This window comes from Ceratotherium simum, chromosome 26, assembly GCF_057802395.1.
Source record: "Ceratotherium simum simum isolate JZ-2026a chromosome 26, ASM5780239v1, whole genome shotgun sequence".
NCBI classification, from domain to species: domain Eukaryota; kingdom Metazoa; phylum Chordata; class Mammalia; order Perissodactyla; family Rhinocerotidae; genus Ceratotherium; species Ceratotherium simum.
In genome coordinates this window covers 16,020,490-16,041,881 of record NC_141925.1, presented here as the reverse complement: position 1 = coordinate 16,041,881, position 21,392 = coordinate 16,020,490, and the positions used below count along the sequence as shown (strand labels likewise).

General features: G+C 45.6%; 1 protein-coding gene across 2 annotated transcripts in view; it reads left to right on the top strand.

Annotated features, from left to right (window-relative positions):
* The window catches only part of GPR139 (G protein-coupled receptor 139), a 52,253-nt gene that overhangs the window by 19,693 nt on the left and 11,168 nt on the right, over window positions 1–21,392 (top strand). Inside the window, exon 2 of one of the 2 annotated variants that reach the window (XM_004441816.2) lies at window positions 16,355–20,730. The exons of the other annotated variant lie outside the window; for it this stretch is intronic. Within the exon in view, the coding sequence (XP_004441873.1) occupies window positions 16,355–17,289 (935 nt within the window). The 3' untranslated portion in view covers window positions 17,290–20,730. Of the gene's footprint in view, window positions 1–16,354; window positions 20,731–21,392 lie in introns of those variants that run through there. 2 annotated transcript variants of the gene reach the window in all.

Below are 21,392 nucleotides of genomic sequence, written 5' to 3'. Positions count from 1 at the left end.
CATCACTATGCCTGTTACTACTGCTATTATTATTTGCATTTTCTCTTATTTCTAAAGAGAAAAAACACTTGCTTTTCCCACCAACGCTTTTCCTGTCCTCTCTTGGAAATGATACTTCTGCTCAGAGGAGAAAGAGAAGCAGTTCGTTTTGTCATAGGCAGGGGTACAGCAGCGTGAGGGGCATCAATCTGTCATCACTGGTGGCTGGACAAGCTGGTTCATGAAGGACAGACAAGGGTCATCCTGACAAGGTGAGTGGGGGAAGTTAGGAAGAGGGTACTGCAGAGGCAAAGGCCCAGAGGCTGGAGAGGGTGTGGCTTGTTTGGGGAGCTTCAGGAACAGTGGTTCCTCTCAGCTGGGACATAGGGTAGACAGGAGTGGTGACCGAAATGGGATGGAGGGGGAGCAGAGGCCACAGTTCCAGTGGTGTCTACTATGCTTCCTGCATTCTTTTAAGCACTTTCTATCCATTAGCTTATTTAATCCTCACAATAAGCCCCAATTTACAGATAAGCAAATGGAGGCACAGAGAAGTTAGGTAACTTGCCCGAGGTCACACAGCAAGTACGTGTCAGATCTGGATCCAGCAGCCATGCTCATTACCACTGCACCAGGAAAGCATTACTTCTTTTTCTCTATGACATTCAGGCATGTGTCCCAAAGCCAGAAAAGAAACAGTCCCCTCCAAAGTCACAAGGAAGCAAGCCATCCTTCACCCGCTGAACCCAGCTTAGACAGACGGAAGCTTCTCTCTCTCTGCTGCCTCCCAGTAGGCAGAGGTGGGTTTTTAGAAGTTCCCAAACATAAAACCATTTCCATATAATTACGCCTCCTTGACCTACATGTCACTCGGCTGTGTGCACAGGCTAGAGGTACAAAAACCAATTTCTCCAACCATGGAAAATTGCTTCCTGAGGCCCCTGGGTAATCAGACACTGTCTTCTGGGCATAGCCTGTTCCCCGTCCGTCCACGTCCCCTGGTACATGTGCCACTTCCGCCCTGCCCCTGCTGGGAGAATGCAGGTCCCCTGGTGGAAGAGAACGCCCACCAGGATGGCAGCCTTGGTGAGTGTGCAGCCAGGCAGTGTGCATAAGGGAGCTTTCCAACGTTCTTGAACAACCAGATCCTGTGGAACCTTCCCTCGCTAGACCAAGAGGGGAAAAGAGGGTACGTTATGCAGGAAGATGGTCCCTCTCAGCATTTCTGCTGGCTCCTGTCAAATTTTATATACGAGGAAGCCACAATACCACCATGTTTGCAAGTTTCAAGGAGGTGTATGAGGGACCCTCTATTCTGCACCCCCCACCTCGCCTCCCTTCAGGGATGTCTATGGTTTGGTGCAGAAATAAGCATCTTACTTAGTAAAACCCTTTAATACCTAAAGCCCTTTGATGACCCTCAGTTGCCTCACGACAAATTCAACTCAAACCGGCTGCAGAGCTGTTTGAGTCATTAGAATCGGGTGCTGTTACTTCTCTGTCTCTTCTCCAGCCAGGCCTCCCTCCAGCTCTCTCTCCTGGCAGGGGAGGGCAGACGACACAAATGAGTGAGGCCTGGCGGGGACTTGAGCTGGAGGGCAGCCCTACGTGGAAATGTGGGCCCACTGTGGCCTCTCCTTCTGATTTTCAAAAGAAGCTCAATCCTGGATTGGACAGGAGATACTCCAGTTTGTTATTACGGCAACTGATTCAAAACTAGTAAAGAGACATCTGCAGCCTGGAATCCACCCACAAGTGTCTGGTCTGTGACCTCCATTCTATGCTGAACTTCCAGCTGCTCCAGCAGCCATCCTCTCTGTCTTCCCTCTTGGCCTCTGCACATTCTGTTCCCTCTTGTTGGCACACTTTGCTCCCCAATCACTGATTGGCTCCCACTCCTCCACGTCACTGCACTCATGCCACTTCTTCCAAGAAGCCTTCCATGATCCTCTAGGTTAGATTTGTTCCCCCTTGTTAAGGGCTCCCATAACGTGCTGTCCTCTGCAGTCGTGGAGCTTCTCTCTGGGTGTCTGTCTGGTGTCTGCCAGGCTAGAAGCTCCAGGAGGGAAGAAACCAGTTCTTCTTTCCTGTGACAGCAGCAGCGTGTAGCGAGGTGCCTGAACACTAGGGAGTCGGTATCTGTGAGAGAAGCGAGGGAAGGGAGGCTGGCCTGAGTAGTCTCGGTGAAAATGCAAACTCCTCTTCACCCCAGAGTCTCTTGGGTTGGGCTGGTGAGCAACTAAAATACCATTTACTGAGCATTCACTAGGAGCCAGGGACTCTTCTAAGCACTTGATTTGTGTTAACGCATTTAATTCCCGCAGGAGCTGTGTGAGACAGGAGTTATCATCCCCATTTTACAGACGAGGAACATTAAGGCACAGAGTACTTAAGACACTTACCCAGGACCACAAAACTAGGAATGGGCAAACTTGGATTCAACCCCACAGAGTCTGGCTTCAGAACTGGAGCTTCTAACGTCTCCACGTTTCAACAAGGGAAAGAGTCAGTGCTCTAAGAAAGAAACTGACTATCACACTCAATGGAGGAATGAATAATATTTTTGAGTACCTACTACATACTAGGCATGGTAATAATGCTTTCATATGTTAATTTAGTCTTCTTAACAAGCCCTATGGGGAGATGTCATTGTCCGCATTGCAGTGAGGAAGCTGAGTTCAGTATCATGCGCAAGCAAGCAAATGGAGAATGGGAACTCGGACCCATCAGCCGTCATAGGACATAACAGCCAGAAGTTCCCAAGAGGCTACCTAGAAAGACTGGGTTTAGAGAGAAGAAAGCAGAAGGAAGGGGTAAGATAAGTCATCACGCATGTAATGGAATACCATAAAAGTGACAGCAAGCAGACGAATGTTCCACAGAGAGTGCCTTGGGGAATCCATCCTTCCATCCATCCATCCATCCATCCATCCATCCATCTACCATCTACCATCTATCCATCTATCCATTCACCCACCATCTACCATCTACCATCTATCCATCTATCCATCCACCCCTCATCACCCATCTATCCATCCATCCATCCATCCATCCACCCCTCATCACCCATCTATCCATCCATCCATCCATCTATCCGTCACTCTTTTATTCCACAAACGTTGATGGAGTGCATACTCTTTGACTGCCCTGTAATAGACCCTCAAGGTTCAGAGAAAAGAGATACAGTCCCTTTCTTCCAGGGGATCCCAGCGAATGAGTGATAGACATTTTAAAGGAGATTATTACAAAAATGTGTTAAATATTCTAGCCAATCAGGTGCTTAACTCAGTGCACTGAGATCATAGAAGGCTTTAAAAATAAAAAGTCTGCCAGGCAAAGGGGTGTAGGCAGGGAAGGCATTCCAGGCAGAAGAAAGCCCATGCAAAGCTACAGAGGTAAGAAAGAATGCTGTGCGTTTGCACGGGTTGCATAAGGCAGCTGATGGTGTGGGAGGTATCTGGTTGGCCGTGCAAGACACTGGATTTTGGCTATAGAGCAGAGGTCTCAAACCAGAGACACACAGGCCACACTCTGTGGGGATGTGTGTGTGTGTGTGTGTGTGTGTGTGTGTGTGTGTGTGTTGCTTGCAAGCCTCTCTTGAAACACTGGAATACCTGGCCACGGTTGGCTGTCATTCCTCATGGGAAACCACCAGGTGGAACGAAATAGTGGCTGCCCTCTTGGAAAGGGCACGAGCTGTCCATGTCACTAAAGGCCCCTGCATGCCCGCCTCACACACCAGTGTTACCTGCCTGGCCCCTGTTACCATATGAGTTTGCAAGCCCAGGCATAGAGCTTTTGAAGCGAGCAGCAAGTTTGAAATGACTCCTCATGCTGCCTTGGGATGATGTATCAGTAAGTTCAGAGCACCTTGAGCCCGAGGAATGGCTCTCGTACTCCCGAGAGCCTGATCCAGGCTTGGCACATAGCTGGGCATCACTAAATTTATGTTGAACTGAATTGGATTCACATGGAAGATTCTGGCACAAAACCTCTTATCGGGGAGCTGATAGCCTCAAAAAGATCTCTCTCATCCACTGAACACTGAATCAATTTCTGATTAATTTCCAGTTACCCCTGATCACATCACTTGACTCATTTTCTGCAGTAAACCCTTAGTAATCTTCCAGTCTGTTCAAAACTGTTAGCCAGCCCTTCTGCATGTCTGTGATACTGTTAATCTATATTCTTCATTATTCATTCATTCATTTATTCAACAGATATTCATTGAGCACTTACTATATGCCAGAAACTGTGTAAGAGGTTGGTAACATATTAATAGTAATAAGCAAAGCAGACACACTTCCTGCCCTTCTGGATTTCTAACCTGACTAATAGTAATGATGGTAAAATGTATATAGCATGCATGGCACTAGGCACTATTCTAGGCATTTTTCCCTGTATTAATTCATTTACTGCTCACAAAAGCCTATAATAGGTGCCATATCATCATCCTTTTCATAGATGAGCAAACTGAGGCACAGAGAGGTTAAGTAAACTGCCCACAGTCACACAGCTAGAAAGCAGCAGAGGCAGGCTCCGGAATCTGTACTCTTTGCCACTTGTCTTTCCGGGATGACACTGGGAGCCCCTGAAGTGCCTCCTGAGTCATCTAAGTGGTAGTCGTCATGGTTGTGGTCAGCTCCGGTGCTGTCTGTAGCAGTGGAACCCTGGGTCTGTAGAAACCCTAACAACATCAGCTTTGTATATACTAGTGAATTTTTTCCCTGATGTCACATGTTATTGCTTTTCCTTCTTTTAAGTCAGAGACACTTGTTGCAGACCTAGTACTAGAAGGCAGCTGGAGGTGCAAAACCAACAGCTGATTGCTGCCGTTGGTACGTGGCCTTGGCCGCAGGCAACCAGCTGTCCCTAGGAAGTAGCCGCTGGGAAGAGACGCTTTAAGGCTGGAAAGGCAGCTTGGGTCACTGGCTAAAGAATTATTTGTTTAATTTATTTATTATGCTTCTAGTTGTTGACAGCGTCAGCCCACAGTCCGCTTGGTTGGCTCATGCTCTTCCTGGGTCCGAGAGCGCCCGTCTCCCCGTCTCCTCCTTCATACTTCCGTGCAGCCTTCCCTGGCCCCGACGTCAGGACTCACTGCTGCTTCCTCTCCGTGGGCCCGAGACAATGCCCGGGCCACCTGGGCCTCACTTGCTGCCTGGTCATGCAACCTCTTTCCCTTTCTGCCTCCCTTGCTCGGGGGCGGATATCTGCCTCCCCTCACCAGCAGCCTCAGCACTGTGAATGGCACATTGCGCATGCCCGGCTCACGCTTTTTAGTGAAATAAAGAAGCCCAGAGAAATGTGTGACTTACCCAAGGCGACAGAGCTAGTAGGTTACAGGGCAGAAGTCTACTCGGTCAAAGTAGATTGTAAGCTCCATGTGGACTCAATCCGCTTGTGTGTTTGCACATTGCTGCATCCCTGTGTCTGAGACAGTGCCTGAGGCATGGCGGGTGGCTCAGTAAATGTTTGTTGAGTGAATGAGTGAGTGCCAACATCCTTTGTCCTTTGTTCTTTCTTTGTCCTTGCCTGCATGGAAGAAGACAGGCACCAGAAAATGAAGGCGTTGTGCTGGCTGCGTTTTGTGTGCACAATTGATAAATTATTTGCCCACAGCTAAAAATACCTACCCCTGGCAGCCACTGGGAGGCAGATGGATGGGGCTTAGCGCAAGACGTTTAATCAAACAGCGACAGCCCGAGCAGAGCCACAGTTAGCCTCTGACACCCCAGTGAACTCCAGATGAAGAGCCTGGAAGCCTCTCACTTCCTCTTGGTCCCCTGGCACCCAGTGACCATCACCCTGGGTCCACAAAACAGCAAAGACAAATGAGCATCCTGTGCACAAGGCAGTCACCAGCTGGCAGTTGGCAGTCTGGGGATGGGCAGAGTGGGCAGAAATGAGCACCAGATGAACTGGCCGGTGGGGAGCACCATCCGATATTGAAGGGGCAGTGGAGAGGGTCTCGGTCGTATGCCCTGGACTTCAAGGACACTCAAGGAAGCAGTTAGATCCTCAGAGGCAGAGATGGGCTCACTATCTCTGTCTCCCCCACTTATTCCCAGGTCCTGAGAGTGGCAGGTGTTCTCAAAGGCCCTACAACTCCTCTGAAGGGAATGCTCCCCTCGTGCCACATACAGGCTGGCTGATATACGCTGTTTAAAAAGAAAGGAAAGAAAGAGAAAGAACAAACGGGCCCGTTTCTATTTAAGGGTCAGTTCCTTCGAGCTAATTATGGAAGCATCTAGACAAGCAGGTGCATCGAATGGGCTCTAGAGTCTAATGAACTGTTTCTGGATCCTGAGTCCAGCACACATTGATGTCTGAGTGGGCCAGTCTCTTAACCCACTGAGCCTCAGTGTTCTCATCTCTATAAGGGGATGTTAATAGTATCTGTCTTCTAATGTCGTGTGAGGATTCAATTTAATGCAAGTAAAACCCCTAGCAAGTGAGCCACACGTAGTACGTGCTTAATAAATGAACCGTTATTATCAAATGTACCAGCCCTGCTCAGCTCTCATATGACAGGTGTCCATGGACTGGAGAACCGGAAGAGACACTTGATACCTGCATCCAACCTCAACCAACTTCTTAACCCTTCCGAGCTTCAGTCTTTCTCATCTATAATAAGGGGATGAAAAAGGTCCCTACTTTATCAGTAAGGATTAAGTATTGAATACTTAATATTAGACATTATAATATTAGATAATATTTAACATTATAGATATGAGATATACTTCTTGTGTATGAAGACGTGAGCTCAGGGCCTGACACACAGTAAGCACGCAATAACTGTTAGCTGCCCCGAGAGGATGGTGGGGACCTGCCTCCTTCATGCCCCTTGGCCTTTGCACGTGCTGTTCACTCTCCCTGGAGAGCCCTCCCCTGCCTGGCCTGCCTCTTAAACTCCCACTCACCTCGGCTGGAGGTGAGCTATGACACTATCATCATGATTATTGCTTTATTCTTCACTGGCTTGTTTTGCAGATCTGGACACTAAGACCCTGAGAAGGGAAGTGGCTTGTCCAGGGGCACACGGGGATCTCTGTCAGAACCTAAACTAACCTGAGGCAGCTCCTAACACAATTGGGAAGTCTGAGGACACTTTCATTGACCAAGTATGAGAAATGAGTCAGAAGCCTTTTCTAGAGCCAATACTCTCATCCTGGAGACATACAGCAGGGGAAACCCCTGCCTGGATGTCCCAGTGCTTCTTCCTCCACGTCGGGCCTTCGCCTGCCTCAGTTTATCACCTTCATGGGACTGGTCATCACACTCACGTGTATAATGTATAACTGTGACCGCTTCTTGAGCCTTCCCTGTGCCAGGCTCTGTGCTGAGAGCTGTGTGTCCCAGATTCCCGTAATCCTCATGGCCACCCTCCGAACCCAATGCCACCGCTACCCACCTTACTGATGAGGGATCTGGAGCTCATGGTGTTTGCACAGCTTCTCCACGAGTGCCAGCTAGAAACCATGGGATGCTGGGATGCTCATGCAGCTCAGCCAGACTCCAAAGTGCATGCCTCTCATTTTAAGGAGCCTGTCCTTTCTGGTAACTCTTCTGCTCTGTGTTGGCTGGAGAGCCACCTCAAGGCCCCGTCTGTCCTTGTGACAAACCTCCAGAGCTGAGAAAACACAGCTGCACCCATCACTTTGTATGGCACTTGACCCTGGATGGCACCATCAAGTGCTTTCAAAATGCTTATTTGACTCACCTGCTGTGCCGTCTTGGGCAGGTAGCTAACCCTCTGAATATCAGTTTCCTCACTTGTAAAATGGAGACCAGGGCCTGCATTCTCCTTGCACTGTTATCCTCTTACAGTTTTCTTTAAATCAACTCACTTTTTTAATAAACTGAACTTATTTTATAAGCAGACTTTTATCACTAGCCTAAATGGAAAAATAACATTCCTCTAATACCATTGAAACTAAATGCATAACTTTTCGAGTAAAAATGTTCATCAGCAAATCACATAAATCATCTCATCATCAGCACGTAGTAAGGGCTCAATGTATGGTAGCCGTAAGAAAGTGAACTTTGGCACTCAGAAGTATAGTTTCAAAACTTTGGAGTCTATTGGCCAACTTGAATGTGGTTTCCCAATTGAGACTAAGCAGTTGTCATGGTTACCCAAAGAAACTGCCCCTGGTCAAAAAGCAGAACCGATTTTGCAGTCAGGAGAAGGCCAGTTGATGGGACAGATCAATGAGATGACCAGCCGGATGCTGACTCACTTTTCTCCATTGCCCAGAGTCAGATGGCCCTGGGATGGCTGCCATCTTAGCTCATGCTGACTGCTCATCTGCAAGGGGCAGCCTTGCTAGGTCTCAACTAGTCCTGATCTACAATGGAAACCACTGCTTGGTTAAGTTCTGGGCAAAGCCAGGCAGGCTGCACCATGGATCCAGCGCCCAAGATCCTCAGGGCAAACCCACAGCATTTGTTTCACCATGGCAGACATCACCAATCCATAGCAGCACTACTAAGCACTGGCGTGGTTGTAGAATACTTTTCAACGTGGCACCGGACAGCCACTACCAATCGATTGAAGATGAAACATTGTTGCCATCCCTGCCTCAGGCTGTTCTCTCAGTCAGGACGTGAGACCCTAGAAAGGGAGAGGCAGAGAAAGGAGGAACAGTGACCCTAGCTTTGAAAGAATCCACTCAAGTGCTAAGTGTGGTGACAAATAGGGTCTCCACAAGAAAAATAATAGAGAAGAGCATCATAGTAAAGCTACAAAGAAAACTAAACAGCTATCAAAATAAGAACTAAAATTTAAAAGGAACCAAGGCTATTTCAGAGAATGCAAGAGACAACTGCGTCATCGCGTAATAATGGCTCTGAAGGATATATTTCCGTAGATAATGACCACCGTTCTTCCCCAGCAAGCAGAGAAACAAAGTGCAGGGGGAGGTGGAATTACAGCTGCCGCTGGAGGGATCAGGTTAGAGGCAATGAAGAACTTCCTGATCGGGTGACAGGATCGTTAGCCCCTGGAGTGATCCGTGGAGGGAAACTGGAATCTTCTCTGGGATTCCTTGAAAGCTCCGACTCTCTCCTGCTCACCTCCACTTCCAGCACAGGGTCCAGCCTCTCGCGCAATGACTGTCTGCTGAACTGAACTGGCCAGGTGTGAAAAGTAGCAATAGCTAACATTTACTGAGTGCTCACTTGACACACGTTATTTCACGTATCTTTATAACAGCCTATGAGGGTACTACTTATGGTGATGCCCATTTCACAGATGTAGGAACTGAGGCTCAGAGAGATTAACCATCACACTTCACAGCCTCTTCCGATTAGGATAGGTTCTCATGTATCTGGATATTTGGGGTGAGGTTTGCTCTTTACGCAAAGAGCAAAAAGACCGAATGGCCCTTCAGAGCCCTTCCGGGACCCTGGAAGCCATCCTTTGGGATGGCCTTTCCCGTAGGATGGGGTCCCACTGCCTGACCTCCACCTCACTAGTCCAAAGCCAGTTTTGTGCCACTAATAACCAACTGCAGGAAAGACATTCTTCCCTGGAGCAAGTGGAACAACGGGAAACAAGGATGGTCACTGACCGGCTGGCAGTGCCTGAGGCGGGAACCACATGGTGGGACAGCTGCCCAGGAAATCCTTCCCTGCTCCTCTCCTCGGATCCCTCAGGGCAGAACTTTCTGAAGACCTCCCACCACCATCCACGGAGGCCTGAAAGACTGAACGCCAAGTCTGTCAGCCTCATCTTTTTCTTTCCCCTTCCTCTGCTCCAAACTCCAGGGTGGTGACAGCCCCCAAGAGGCAACGCCCCATCGTACAATTCAGTCTCCACTCCCCAGCAGATCTAAACAAGGGCAGTGCTGACTTCTTGTCTGGGAGGCTTAGAAACTGCTTTTCCTAAAAGTCTGTCCTTGGGGCACCTCCCGGGAGCAGCTAAAATAGCACCACTGGAATTGCTCACAGTGTCAGGGGTCCCTGTGCATCTGCAGGACATGGGGGCTGACTCTTCTGCTGCAAAAGACAGGCAACTTTCAGGAAGGCGGATGCATTTAAGTCACAGGGGATGGTGACTGAAAGGGGTAAATGACTCTCTTTTTGGAAATTTACAAGAAAGTAATTTAGGATGCAGAGAAAGGATTTGCAGACGGTAACCCTAGAAATTTAATCAGCCCAGATAAGCAATTCTCTGTCCTTTTCTTAAGACCTGCATGGACTGAGCAACTGTGGTGTCAGTGGCCTGCTCTTCTTCATATAACTGCCATTGTAATCAAAAAGTTCTTCTTGGTGTCTAACCTAAATCCTTTTCTAGCTCCAACTTGAGCTCTTTTCCTTCTTATAAATTCTCTTAGCTGTGTAGAGGAAGGAAGGAAGGAAGGAGGAATGGAAGGAGACAGAAAGAAAGGAAAAGTGTGTTACCCTTTAAACCACCATTCCTACTTTTGGGAATTTATTCTACAGAAATATACAAAGATACTTAATGAAGCTCTATAGTGGCCAAAAAATAGAATAAGCAATGTCCAGCCATAGGTGAATATTTCATGAATATTATTGACAAAGGGAAGAAAAATCCACCATTTATTTATTTTTTTTTTTTAAAGATTTTATTTATTTATTTTTCCCCCAAAGCCCCGGTAGATAGTTGTATGTTGTAGTTGCACATCCATTCTAGTTGCTGTATGTGGGACGCGGCCTCAGCATGGCCGGAGAAGCGGTGTGTCGGTGCTCGCCTGGGATCCGAACCCGGGCCGCCAGCAGCGGAGCACGCGCACTTAACCGCTAAGCCACGGGGCCGGCCCCACCATTTATTTTTAATTGAAAAAAAATCAACTTACACAACAGTATCATTGTATGATCTCATTTTGTGAGGATAATCGTTATTACTAATTATATTTATAATTATAGTCATATAAGCATCCTGGAGATATAAGCAGCAAATGGTTAACAAACCTCTGTTCTGGTTATCTTTTACAGCATAGCAAATGACCCCACAACTTAGAGGCTTAAAACAATTTATGATTATTTACGATGGTTCTTGGGCTGACTGGGCTCAGCTGGGTGGTCCTTGCTCGGGGTCTCTCATGCAGTGGCAGCCAGGGGGCAGCTGGGACTACAGTCACTTGGGGGTTCTATTGAGCTGGACATCCAAGATGGATGTCACCTCCAAGCTCATGTGGGGCTTTCAACCGGAGTCTCTACACAGGGCTTCTCCATGTGGCTTGGGCTTCTCACAGCTGGGCTCCAAGAGGGAACATCCCAAGAGCAAATATTTAAAAGGCCCAGTTATGACCTGGTCATGCAATGTCACTCCTGCCATAATCTATTGGTCAAAAGTAAGTCACAGGACCAGCTCAACTCAAGTGGAGGAGACTACACAAGGGCAAGAATACCTATGGATAACTGGGGGCCATCCATGACGCTAGATACCACATTCTCTCTGGAAAAGGGGATTTGGGCAGACTTTCGCTTTCTAGTTTCTAATGTAGTAGTTAAATGTATAAACTCAGGAGACAAAAAGCCTGGTTTAATGTCCTGGCTCACCACTTGCTTGCTGTGTGACTTCAAACAAGTTACTTAACCTCTCTGAGCCTCCATGCTCTCAAATAATAGTACTAACCTCATAGGGTGGTTGTGAACCTTAAGTGAGATATTGTGTGTATGATGCTTAGAAGTGCCCTGATCATAATGCATGCTCAATAAAAGTCAGCTAATAATATTAGTATACACAGATAAAATGTTTAACTTTTTACAAGTGTGTTTTACTTTTGTAATTAAAAAATAATTTTCAAAGACCAAAAAAAAAAAGGAAACATCGCAGAATTAAGAGATATAAATTCAGAACTCCCAGTCAGTGCTCTGTTCCAGCTGCCTCTTCCAAGGAACCTGCATGGACCTCTTAGTCCTCCCAGACACAGAAAATACCTCTGGAAGGCCCTCTGCCTCTGCGCCAGTAGACCATTCAGGGGTGCGGTCTGACAGCCCAACCTGTATTGTTCTCTCAGCCCCTCCCCAAATCCTCTCGAATTTGAGCCCAGTAACCTGCAAAGTACAGGAAATGAATTCCCCCAAGAACATAACCAGGAAGCTTTGCAATCACAAAACACGGGCCTTACACTACCCAGGAGCTTAAACCCATCCAACGACCCCATTGACAGAAAGGATTTGCCTGCTAGAAGCATTGACATTTTGATTGAGAAGTTCATTGAGACTTGCCCGGATGAGATTGGCTGGGTTTCCACAATAACAGAGTCTTGGGCCAGTTCATTTGAGAGAAAAGCTGAAAAATGGAATTTCTGGCAATGATGACTTGGATTTCTTCGCTTATTCACCCATTATAAACACACACAGACCCTGTCAACACCCCTCCTTTTCTTGGGGGAAAACATGCCACGGTGGAAATGAAAGGATTTTTTGATGTGGGGAATTATAGCAAATGTGAGACCGTAAAAGCTGAACACTCTACCTTCTCATTTCTTTTTCAGAAAATCAATACACAGGCATCGTTCCATTCCCCTCTGACTCTCAGTGGCTCACACATCTGTCTCATTCCAAGGATCTCCTCAGTGTTCTTGATGTTTCCTTGGGAGAAAATCTACCTCTACAAAGGCAGTGGGAAACTCAGTGTCTGCGGGTTAGTTTCTCAAGAGAGGCGATTACTAGAAACTTAAGGAAATGTCAAATATGAATACCTAGCAATTTCGTTGGGAGTTGATGACTTGCCTGACTTAAAGCGTTAATTATATGGGGCTGGGATATTTTTAAAGAGTTTGGCTATGGAAAATTTTTAGCACCACACTTCAAACAGGGTTCAACTGGGGAGTAAGAAACAGTGGTAAAGAGTCACTCTCTGTAGAAGATACATGTGCTTTCCGGGGAGACCCCAGCATTTATTCATTCCTGCCCCTTTATAGGCTTGGGGCAGGGCAGGGATATGAGAGCATGTGGGCATTGTTTAATGAATAGAAAAAGAGGTTCTGAGAAATGACAGCGCTTTTCTATGTCAGAGGCAACCTGGGGAACAGGAATCCCTTCCCTCCAGCTGACAACACTTTCCTATGACCAAAAATAAAGCAGAACTTGATATGCCACTAAGTCAAACAGAGCTCGAGTCGCCTTCTGGCTCCTCCACTTACTCAGTATGTGGCTTTGGGCAAATTACCTAAAAATCCAAGCCTCAGTTTCCTCATCTGTAAAATGGAGATGATTATAGGACTGATAAGAGGCCTTCTTTCTGTTGCGTGAATACCAAGCTCATTCCCACCTTAGGGCCTTTGCACTTCCCATTCCCACTGCCTAGAATTCTTTTCCCACAGATCTTTTCATAGCAGATCCCTTCTCCTCATCCTTAATTAAGCTCAAATGTCACTTTTCAATCTAAAAAATATGCCCCCCCATCAATTTGTCTCATCCCTTGGTTTTATTCTGGATAGTATCACTATCTGAAATTCTCTGGTACGTTTTTGTGTGTTATGTATTGCCTGTCTCTCCCACTATACTGCAAGCTCCATGATAAAGGGGAACTTTTCCTTTTTGTGAATGCCTGCATCTCCTGCACCTCATACAGTGCCTGCCACGTAGTAAATACTCAATTAATATTTGTTAAATGAATGGACTCTCAGCCAATAGCCAACATTCGCTGAGAACTTACCACACGCCAGACCCTGTTCTAACCACTTCACAAAAATTATCTCACTTAATTCTCAGACAACCCTATGAGGTGGGTATTCTTATTAACTTCGTTTTATAAAAAGGGAGACTGAGGCACAGAGGGATTGAATAAGTTTGCCGAAAGCCAAAGAGCCAATAATAGTAAAGCCAAGACTGAACCCCAAGCAATCTGGCCCCAGACTCCATACTTTTGTTTTGTTTTTTTGCTGAGGAATATTCACCCTGAGCTAACATCCACTGCCAATCTTCCTCTTTTTTTTTTTCCATATGTGAGCCACCACCACAGCATGGCCACTAACAGACGAGTGGTGTAGGTCTGTGCCAGGAAGTGAACCCAGGTTGCCAAAGTGGAGCACACCAAACTTAACCACTAGACCACTGGAGCTGGCCCCAGACTCCATACTCTTAATCACTGGGCACTGATGCCCTTGGCTCGATAGGAAAGCTTCAGACCTGATTTTACAGCTTGGTTCCCTGAAGCTCTGACTGTACAAGATTAGATCAGAGTGTCCAGACTTTTGACCCACAACCTCTTCCAAAGCCTTTGCCCTTCTTTCTGTACCTGTCACTAGCAGCTCTTGTATCACTGTGTGTGTTCTTGTTTATCTCTTTAGAACTTTGTCACTTAAATGTGGTTTCTACTCTCTGACTGGAGACTCTGAAGGCCTGCAATACCAGTTTGTATCCACCCTGGGCCCATGCATACAGAAGGTGGATGCTGAATACTTTTGAAAAGATTCCTAAATGAATAAAACATTTTGGAACACTTTTCAACAGAACATGGCTGTTTAATAAAAGACAGCTATGATGTGCAAAAATGCTTACAAAGCAAATAGAAATCAATATGTGTTCCTTGCCTTAATAAACCCAACACTTCATGCTTCCCCCCACCTCAGGGCCTTTGCACATGATGTTTCCTTTGCTTGACACACTTTCTCTTCCCACACTTTTTGCCTCCTACTGCTGCTCCAAATCTCAGTTTGAGCATCATTGCCTCAGCAAAGATTTTTCTGATCACTAATAGCACTTACTATAGTTTCCAGTTATACATTTTCTTCTGTGGTTCTTCAGTTGATGGTTTTCTTGCTTCTAAGACTCTAAACTCTGAAGGTAAGGCAGACCATGTCTGTTTTGTTCAACATCTCCTCCCAGGGCATGGCTCATAGTAGGTGCACAAAACACCGTTTGAACGCATGAATAAACTTTTGAAATTTCAGGTTTACAAATACAAAGAGCTTGGCTTTCACAGGCCTCTTTTCTTAAGTAGAGACTTCAAGTAAAACTTATTCATAATTTTTCTTTGTTGCACACTCTGTGCATGGTACCCCCACCCTCACTTGGAAGTATCAATATTGCGAGTGGTTTAGAGCATGGGTGTTGGTCCTGGGTTTGAATCCTGGCTAATTAATATCATCAGGACCTTAACTCTCCACAACTTCAAAGTGCTTTGACCAAGAACCAGGACAGCACAGACTTAAAAAACAAACAAACAAAAAAAAACCCTGATGGTACCAAGTACTGAGAGGATATGGAGCAACTGGAACTCTCCTCCTCTGCTGTTGGGAGTGTAAATTAGTAAAACCACTTTACAGGGCAATTCAGCAATATCTGGTAAGGATGAAGATGCACATACTCTAAAACATGATAAATGTACTTCTACAAATATATCTACCCAAGAGAAACTCTCACATGGAGCTACTTCTCATGGAGAGACATAAAAGTTTTTGTTTTTTTTTTTTTTTTTTGGTGAGGAAGATCAGCCCTGAGCTAACATCCATACCAATCCTCCTTTTTTTTTTTTTTTTTTTTTGCTGAGGAAGACCAGCCCTGAGCTAACATCTATTGCCAATCCTCCTCCTTTTTTTTTCCACCTTTTTCTTCCCAAAGCCCCAGTGGATAGTTGTATGTCATAGTTGCACATCCTTCTAGTTGCTGTATGTGGGACACAGCCTCAGCATGGCCAGACAAGTGGTGTGTCGGTGCACGCCCGGGATCCGAACCCGGGCCGCCAGTAGCGGAGTGCGCACACTTGACTGCTAAGCCAGGGGGCCGGCCCCCGTGTCAAGGTATTAATATAGCAGTTTATAACAGCAAAATCCTGAAACCAATTTAAATGTACATTTTTACATATATGCGAATGAATAAGCATAAATATAATTTATTTTTAATTTAATCTGAAGGTCATGATCTCCTCTGCTCCTTCCATTCTGAATCCACTTAAAAAAGGAACCGTCCTAAAATCCAAGTTCTAAAAAGGTTCTTAAGAGATCGTAGAGTCCAGTCTCCTAACCGAATACACGAAGCAGGAAAAACCACCGCACCCCCATATCCTCCATGTGCAGTTGGACAAAAGAAAGAGCATGGGATTTGGGATTAGGGGACCTAGGTTTGGTTCCTGTCACTAGGACTTAGTAACTGTGTGACTCTAAGCAAGTCCCTTGAGCTCTCTGAGCCTCAGTTTCATTTCTGAAGTGAAGACAATGGCCACACCACCTGTCATGACTGTGTGAGGAACAATTAAACTACAATATGAGCATAAAACTTTGTCAAAAATAATATCCAGATGTGTGCTATTTGTAGTGCAGAGATTGTCCCTCAAAAGCGTTGGTTCAGTCCCTTTGACTTCCATGGCGGTGCCCAATAAACATGCCTTGGGCTCCCCAGTAGCCGATGAAGTCATCCTGCTTCAGAGATAAACCGGATTCTCTTCTCTCCACAGCAAACATCCTGACCGTGATCATCCTCTCTCAGCTGGTGGCCAGAAGGCAGAAGTCCTCCTACAACTATCTCTTGGCACTTGCGGCTGCGGACATCCTGGTCCTCTTTTTCATCGTGTTCGTGGACTTCCTGTTGGAAGACTTCATCTTGAACATGCAGATGCCTCAGGTGCCCGACAAGATCGTAGAAGTGCTGGAATTCTCGTCCCTCCACACCTCCATTTGGATTACTGTTCCCTTGACCATTGACCGGTACATCGCAGTCTGCCACCCACTCAAGTACCACACGGTCTCCTACCCTGCCCGCACCCGGAAGGTCATTGTAAGCGTTTACGTCACCTGCTTCATGACCAGCATCCCCTACTACTGGTGGCCCAACATCTGGACGGAAGACTACAGCAGCACCTCTGTGCATCACGTCCTGATCTGGATTCACTGCTTCACGGTGTACTTGGTGCCCTGCTCCATCTTCTTCGTCTTGAACTCAATCATTGTGTACAAGCTCAGGAGGAAGAGTAACTTTCGCCTCCGCGGCTACTCCACAGGGAAAACCACCGCCATCCTGTTCGCCATAACCTCCATCTTTGCCACCCTCTGGGCCCCCCGCGTCGTCGTGATTCTCTACCACCTCTATGGGGCGCCCATCCAGAACCGCTGGCTGGTGCATGTTATGTCCGACGTTGCCAACATGCTGGCCCTTCTGAACACAGCCATCAATTTCTTCCTCTACTGTTTCATCAGCAAGCGGTTCCGAGCCATGGCGGCCGCCACGCTCAAGGCCTTCTTCAAGTGCCAGAAGCAACCCGTACAGTTCTACACCAACCATAACTTTTCCATAACAAGTAGCCCCTGGATCTCACCGGCCAACTCACACTGTATCAAGATGCTGGTGTACCAGTACGACAAAAATGGAAAACCTATAAAAGTATCCCCATGACCCCATAGGTTTGGCACCCAGTGCCTCTGTCTAATCCATTTCCAGATGGGAGGGTGGCCCATCCTCGGCTGAACGGCTCTCCTTAAGAGTGCTAATCTGATTTCCTGTCTCCACAGACTGAGCAACTCTCAGACTGGTAGATGAGAAAAGCTGGAAGAGAAGAAGGAAAAGCATGAATCTTGTTTCCATTTATGCATTTATTTTCACAAAGTCATGTTGACAGCAAAAGTTCCTACCAGTTTGACGATGCCATTGGAGCTAGTGTCATCATCCTGTGGTCAGTAAGGACACACAGTAGAGAAATAGCCTATGACTTAGCCTTGGCACCATCTACAGTCACTGGGAACTACTCATTTATGTGACACACCAAGCCACAGTAGCACGTATCTGAGCCCACACTCTTCTTCCAAGAGCTGAGGTCATCCATCGCTTCCCTGTGCTCTTCTCAGCAGCTAACTGCTGACCAACTCTGGATTTTTCCAAGATGCCCTCTGTCCTAGAGAGGGCTGTGACCTTGAAGTAGCCCTGGCACCCCTGGCTATGGAATGACACTGTGGGGACAGGGGAGTATTGAATCCCATTCAAACTCTGGCCAGAGCTTCTTTGGAAAGGCTTCAGACCAACGTAACTATGACACTCAGACCTGGGGTCTAAGCCGCAGTCTTTCTATTCACCATTATGTATAGATTTTATCTATCTCCTCCAACACAAAGACCCTGCCTGGTGCATGGGGGGAAAGGAGGATTTATTGAGCCCAGAAAAACAAAAAAAATAAGCCCACTCTTGCCATTGTTTCGATCCATCCCCATGTCAGCTGTGCACAATCCCTTTACTCAAAATAGCTTCTTGTGACGGTGCCACTCGAGCTTCCTGGAGAAGCCTTTTACGTGTAAAGTTGCCAACCCTGCCTCCTTGCTTACTGAAGCCCTCGCCAAATTGTTTTATTTAAAGTGACTTCCGAACTGGATTTAATTTTCGAGGGTCAGGAACTGTAGCTCTCCAGGTGTGAAGGGAAGCATTCTCAGTTCTGCCCCACAGTCCAGCTGACATTGCCATTCGGCCACAAATGCAGACACAATCGACATGGAAAGGTGCCCATGTGGTCTGCTTGTCTGCCCTTTGATGCACATGACTCAAAAGATGGTGCCAGTTTTTGGTGAAGCTATTTAACCCAGATCCTTTGCAAAATGATAAAATATGAATTTATTTAGTTATGCTCCCCTTGCCTTTCCAAGGCAAGAACAGTTCTAGGATGTAATTAAAAAGGGCTTCCCTGGGAACTACCACTCATGTGTGCCCGTGTGTGTGTACGCGCACACGCACGCGCACACACACACACACACACACACACGATTACCTTAGGCTCCTGTGTATGTACTGATGTGTTTTGAAAGGGAAATCCACGTTGGAGTTCCTCTTACTTAGCCTTTTTTTTGTTGTTTTAATTTCTCTCCCAGACTCCCAGTACTTGAAATTATCCCTGTTCTGGAAGAAATGTCCCAAAGTGATTTTGGAACTGCATGATATTTTTGGTGACCAGATGAAAAGCAGACAGTCCACCTGGAACACTTGGTTCCTCGGGCTGGATTTTTACTGTATTTTTGTTCCTAATTGGAAAACATGTCTACCCTTTTTAAGGGAATTTGCAATAAATGAGTGTGGTTGAAAAGGCCCCAGCACAACACAAGCCCCAAGCTTCAGCCAATGCCCTCAATACTAACTCAATATAATTTCAGATCATATCAGGACTGATATGATCTGAAATTATAGTCCAGATCCTAATTCCTCCTCCTTTTAAGTGATTGCAGTAGAGTCTCATCTTACCCAAAGACTAGATTCTAAAGGCAGTGCAGAAGAAAAAATCTAGCAGAGCCAAAGTTACCTGTGCAACGTCCTTAGGAAGCAGCCATATTGGAAACCATATTCGATCCCTTATAAAACCTAACTCAGCTAAGGTTTTCTCCAGCAGTGGAATAGGTTGCTGTTTCTCCAGTTGAGGACAAAACAGAGCTGGCTCATGTTTAGGGACCGTATTGTGTAACTCTAATGTATCCAAGAACATTGCCATCACTCTGGTGCAGCAAGATGCTCCCAGTAGAAGAGGCTCACGGAAGTTGTTTGAGGGAGAAGCAGATCTGTATCTCCCATGTCACACTCCCTGCTGGGCATATGCACATCGAGTGGAATGGTGGGCAGACTCTCCCACATCCCTTAAATGGCACATCTCTCTCTCGTTTCCTTTTTGCCAAGCACGTGTAGTCAAATACATGTTCATTAAATGTGTGTATGATGCGATTCCACCACACCCCCTAATGAAAGAACATTGACCAAAGGCTACCTACACTGAATATATATATATATATTTATTTATTTATTTATTTTTTAAACACATAGCTCTGAAAAATGCTGGTTTGAGCTATACGTGAACGAGTCACAGTGCAATATCTGTAAAGGTTAAGCAATTCCTATTTGAGAATGTACGTAAGATGGAAAATATGTATGTGGATCTTAATGCTCTCTGCTCCACGTTTTTAATTGTATGTAAAAATTAATTGTTGTTGTTTAAAAAGTAAAAACTGGGTATGCATTTGGAATGTTTTCCTCATACACTCATTGATTACTTCTTTTAATACTAGAGGCTGTACCAAGTAGCATTGTGATCCTTTTTCCTTCTGACAATATTTTATATTTTTATGAATAATATTTAAAAGAGGTCCGATTCTTGAAGGCACTCCAGTGAGTTGTCTTCTGGTTAAGATGCATACAAATGCCCCTTGGGTTAGTTTGATACATATGTCCTAAAATTTATTTCAGATAATCTAATCTAATTTAATTTATTATTATTTATAGTAATAATTGTGGACAGTAATGAAAAGGGTTTTTTTAAAAAAAGAAAACTTTTAAGCCTTTTCTTTCAGGCCAGTTTTGGAAATAAAGCCTTGAGTTTTGAAGCCTGTCATGTAAACAGTTGCTGTTGATGGCACTTAAGCAATTGCCTTATGTCGGGATTTTGTGATGCTTCTTTCAAAGACCGTTAACCAGCATCTCTCTTGTTGTATGACTTGTGTCCTTGGTTGGAGATGCAGTGATGCCCCACACGTACCTGCTGTGTCTCTTTATTGACCAACTCAAGGACTGAAAAGTCTCATAGGGAAGGAAATGACGAGGATAACAGACAAAGCGGAAAAGACAGACCATGAGAAGGCATGAACTTCCATTTTGCAAACACGTTGCAATCGGAAAAGATTACTTTGCAAAATTGGTGCCTACTGGTCCAACATGGGCGGGCCTATCTGAAGTGAATAAAAGACTCTAATGTTGGCTATTCCAGTTCAAAGAATGGAATAGAATGTTACCGCAGAAAAATAGTAAATGTTCATATTTTCTTAATTAGATAATATATTATGTTTGGACTTGTTTGTATTATAATAAATTCTAATATGGTGCACACTGGGTGTTTGCTATCTGCATATATGTTCAAGCAATTGTAGAAGTCTGATTAAAATTTTTTAACTGAGTGCCTTACTTATATTTTGTGCTGGAGCTAGAATGAGACCTGAGTCCCGCCTCCCTCTTGGTTAGCCAGATATGTTTCAGAATTCAAGACCACTGAATTCTGCTTCCTATAATCCTAAATTAGGTGGCTTACTGGGTATAAATCTGAATTCTCTTCCAACCACGTCCTCTACACGTCTTCGAGACAGTGATGGTTGTAATCATAAGTGGAAATCTAGCATGATGGCTAAGAGCTTAGACTTTGAAGTCAGACAATCGTGGGTGCATGTCCCGCCTCCACCATTTACTAGGGGTGTGGTCCTGAACAGTCCTTGAAGATCTCCGAAAGATTATCCTCATGTAGAAAATGGTATAAAAGTTAATTTTTTCTAGTTGCCTACAAGGTAAGTAGAAACTCTCATGGTCAGGAAACCAAGGTTTGGAGTCAGTTATTGTAAGCTATAACTTTGCAGGCTCTGCCATTTCAGCTATATGACCCTGGGCAATGTTCTCAATCTATCTGAGTCTCAATTTCCTCTCCATAAAATAGAGCTAATAGTAATTCCAGCACATGTGAGGATGTTAGGCCCAAACAGGCTAATGATTTT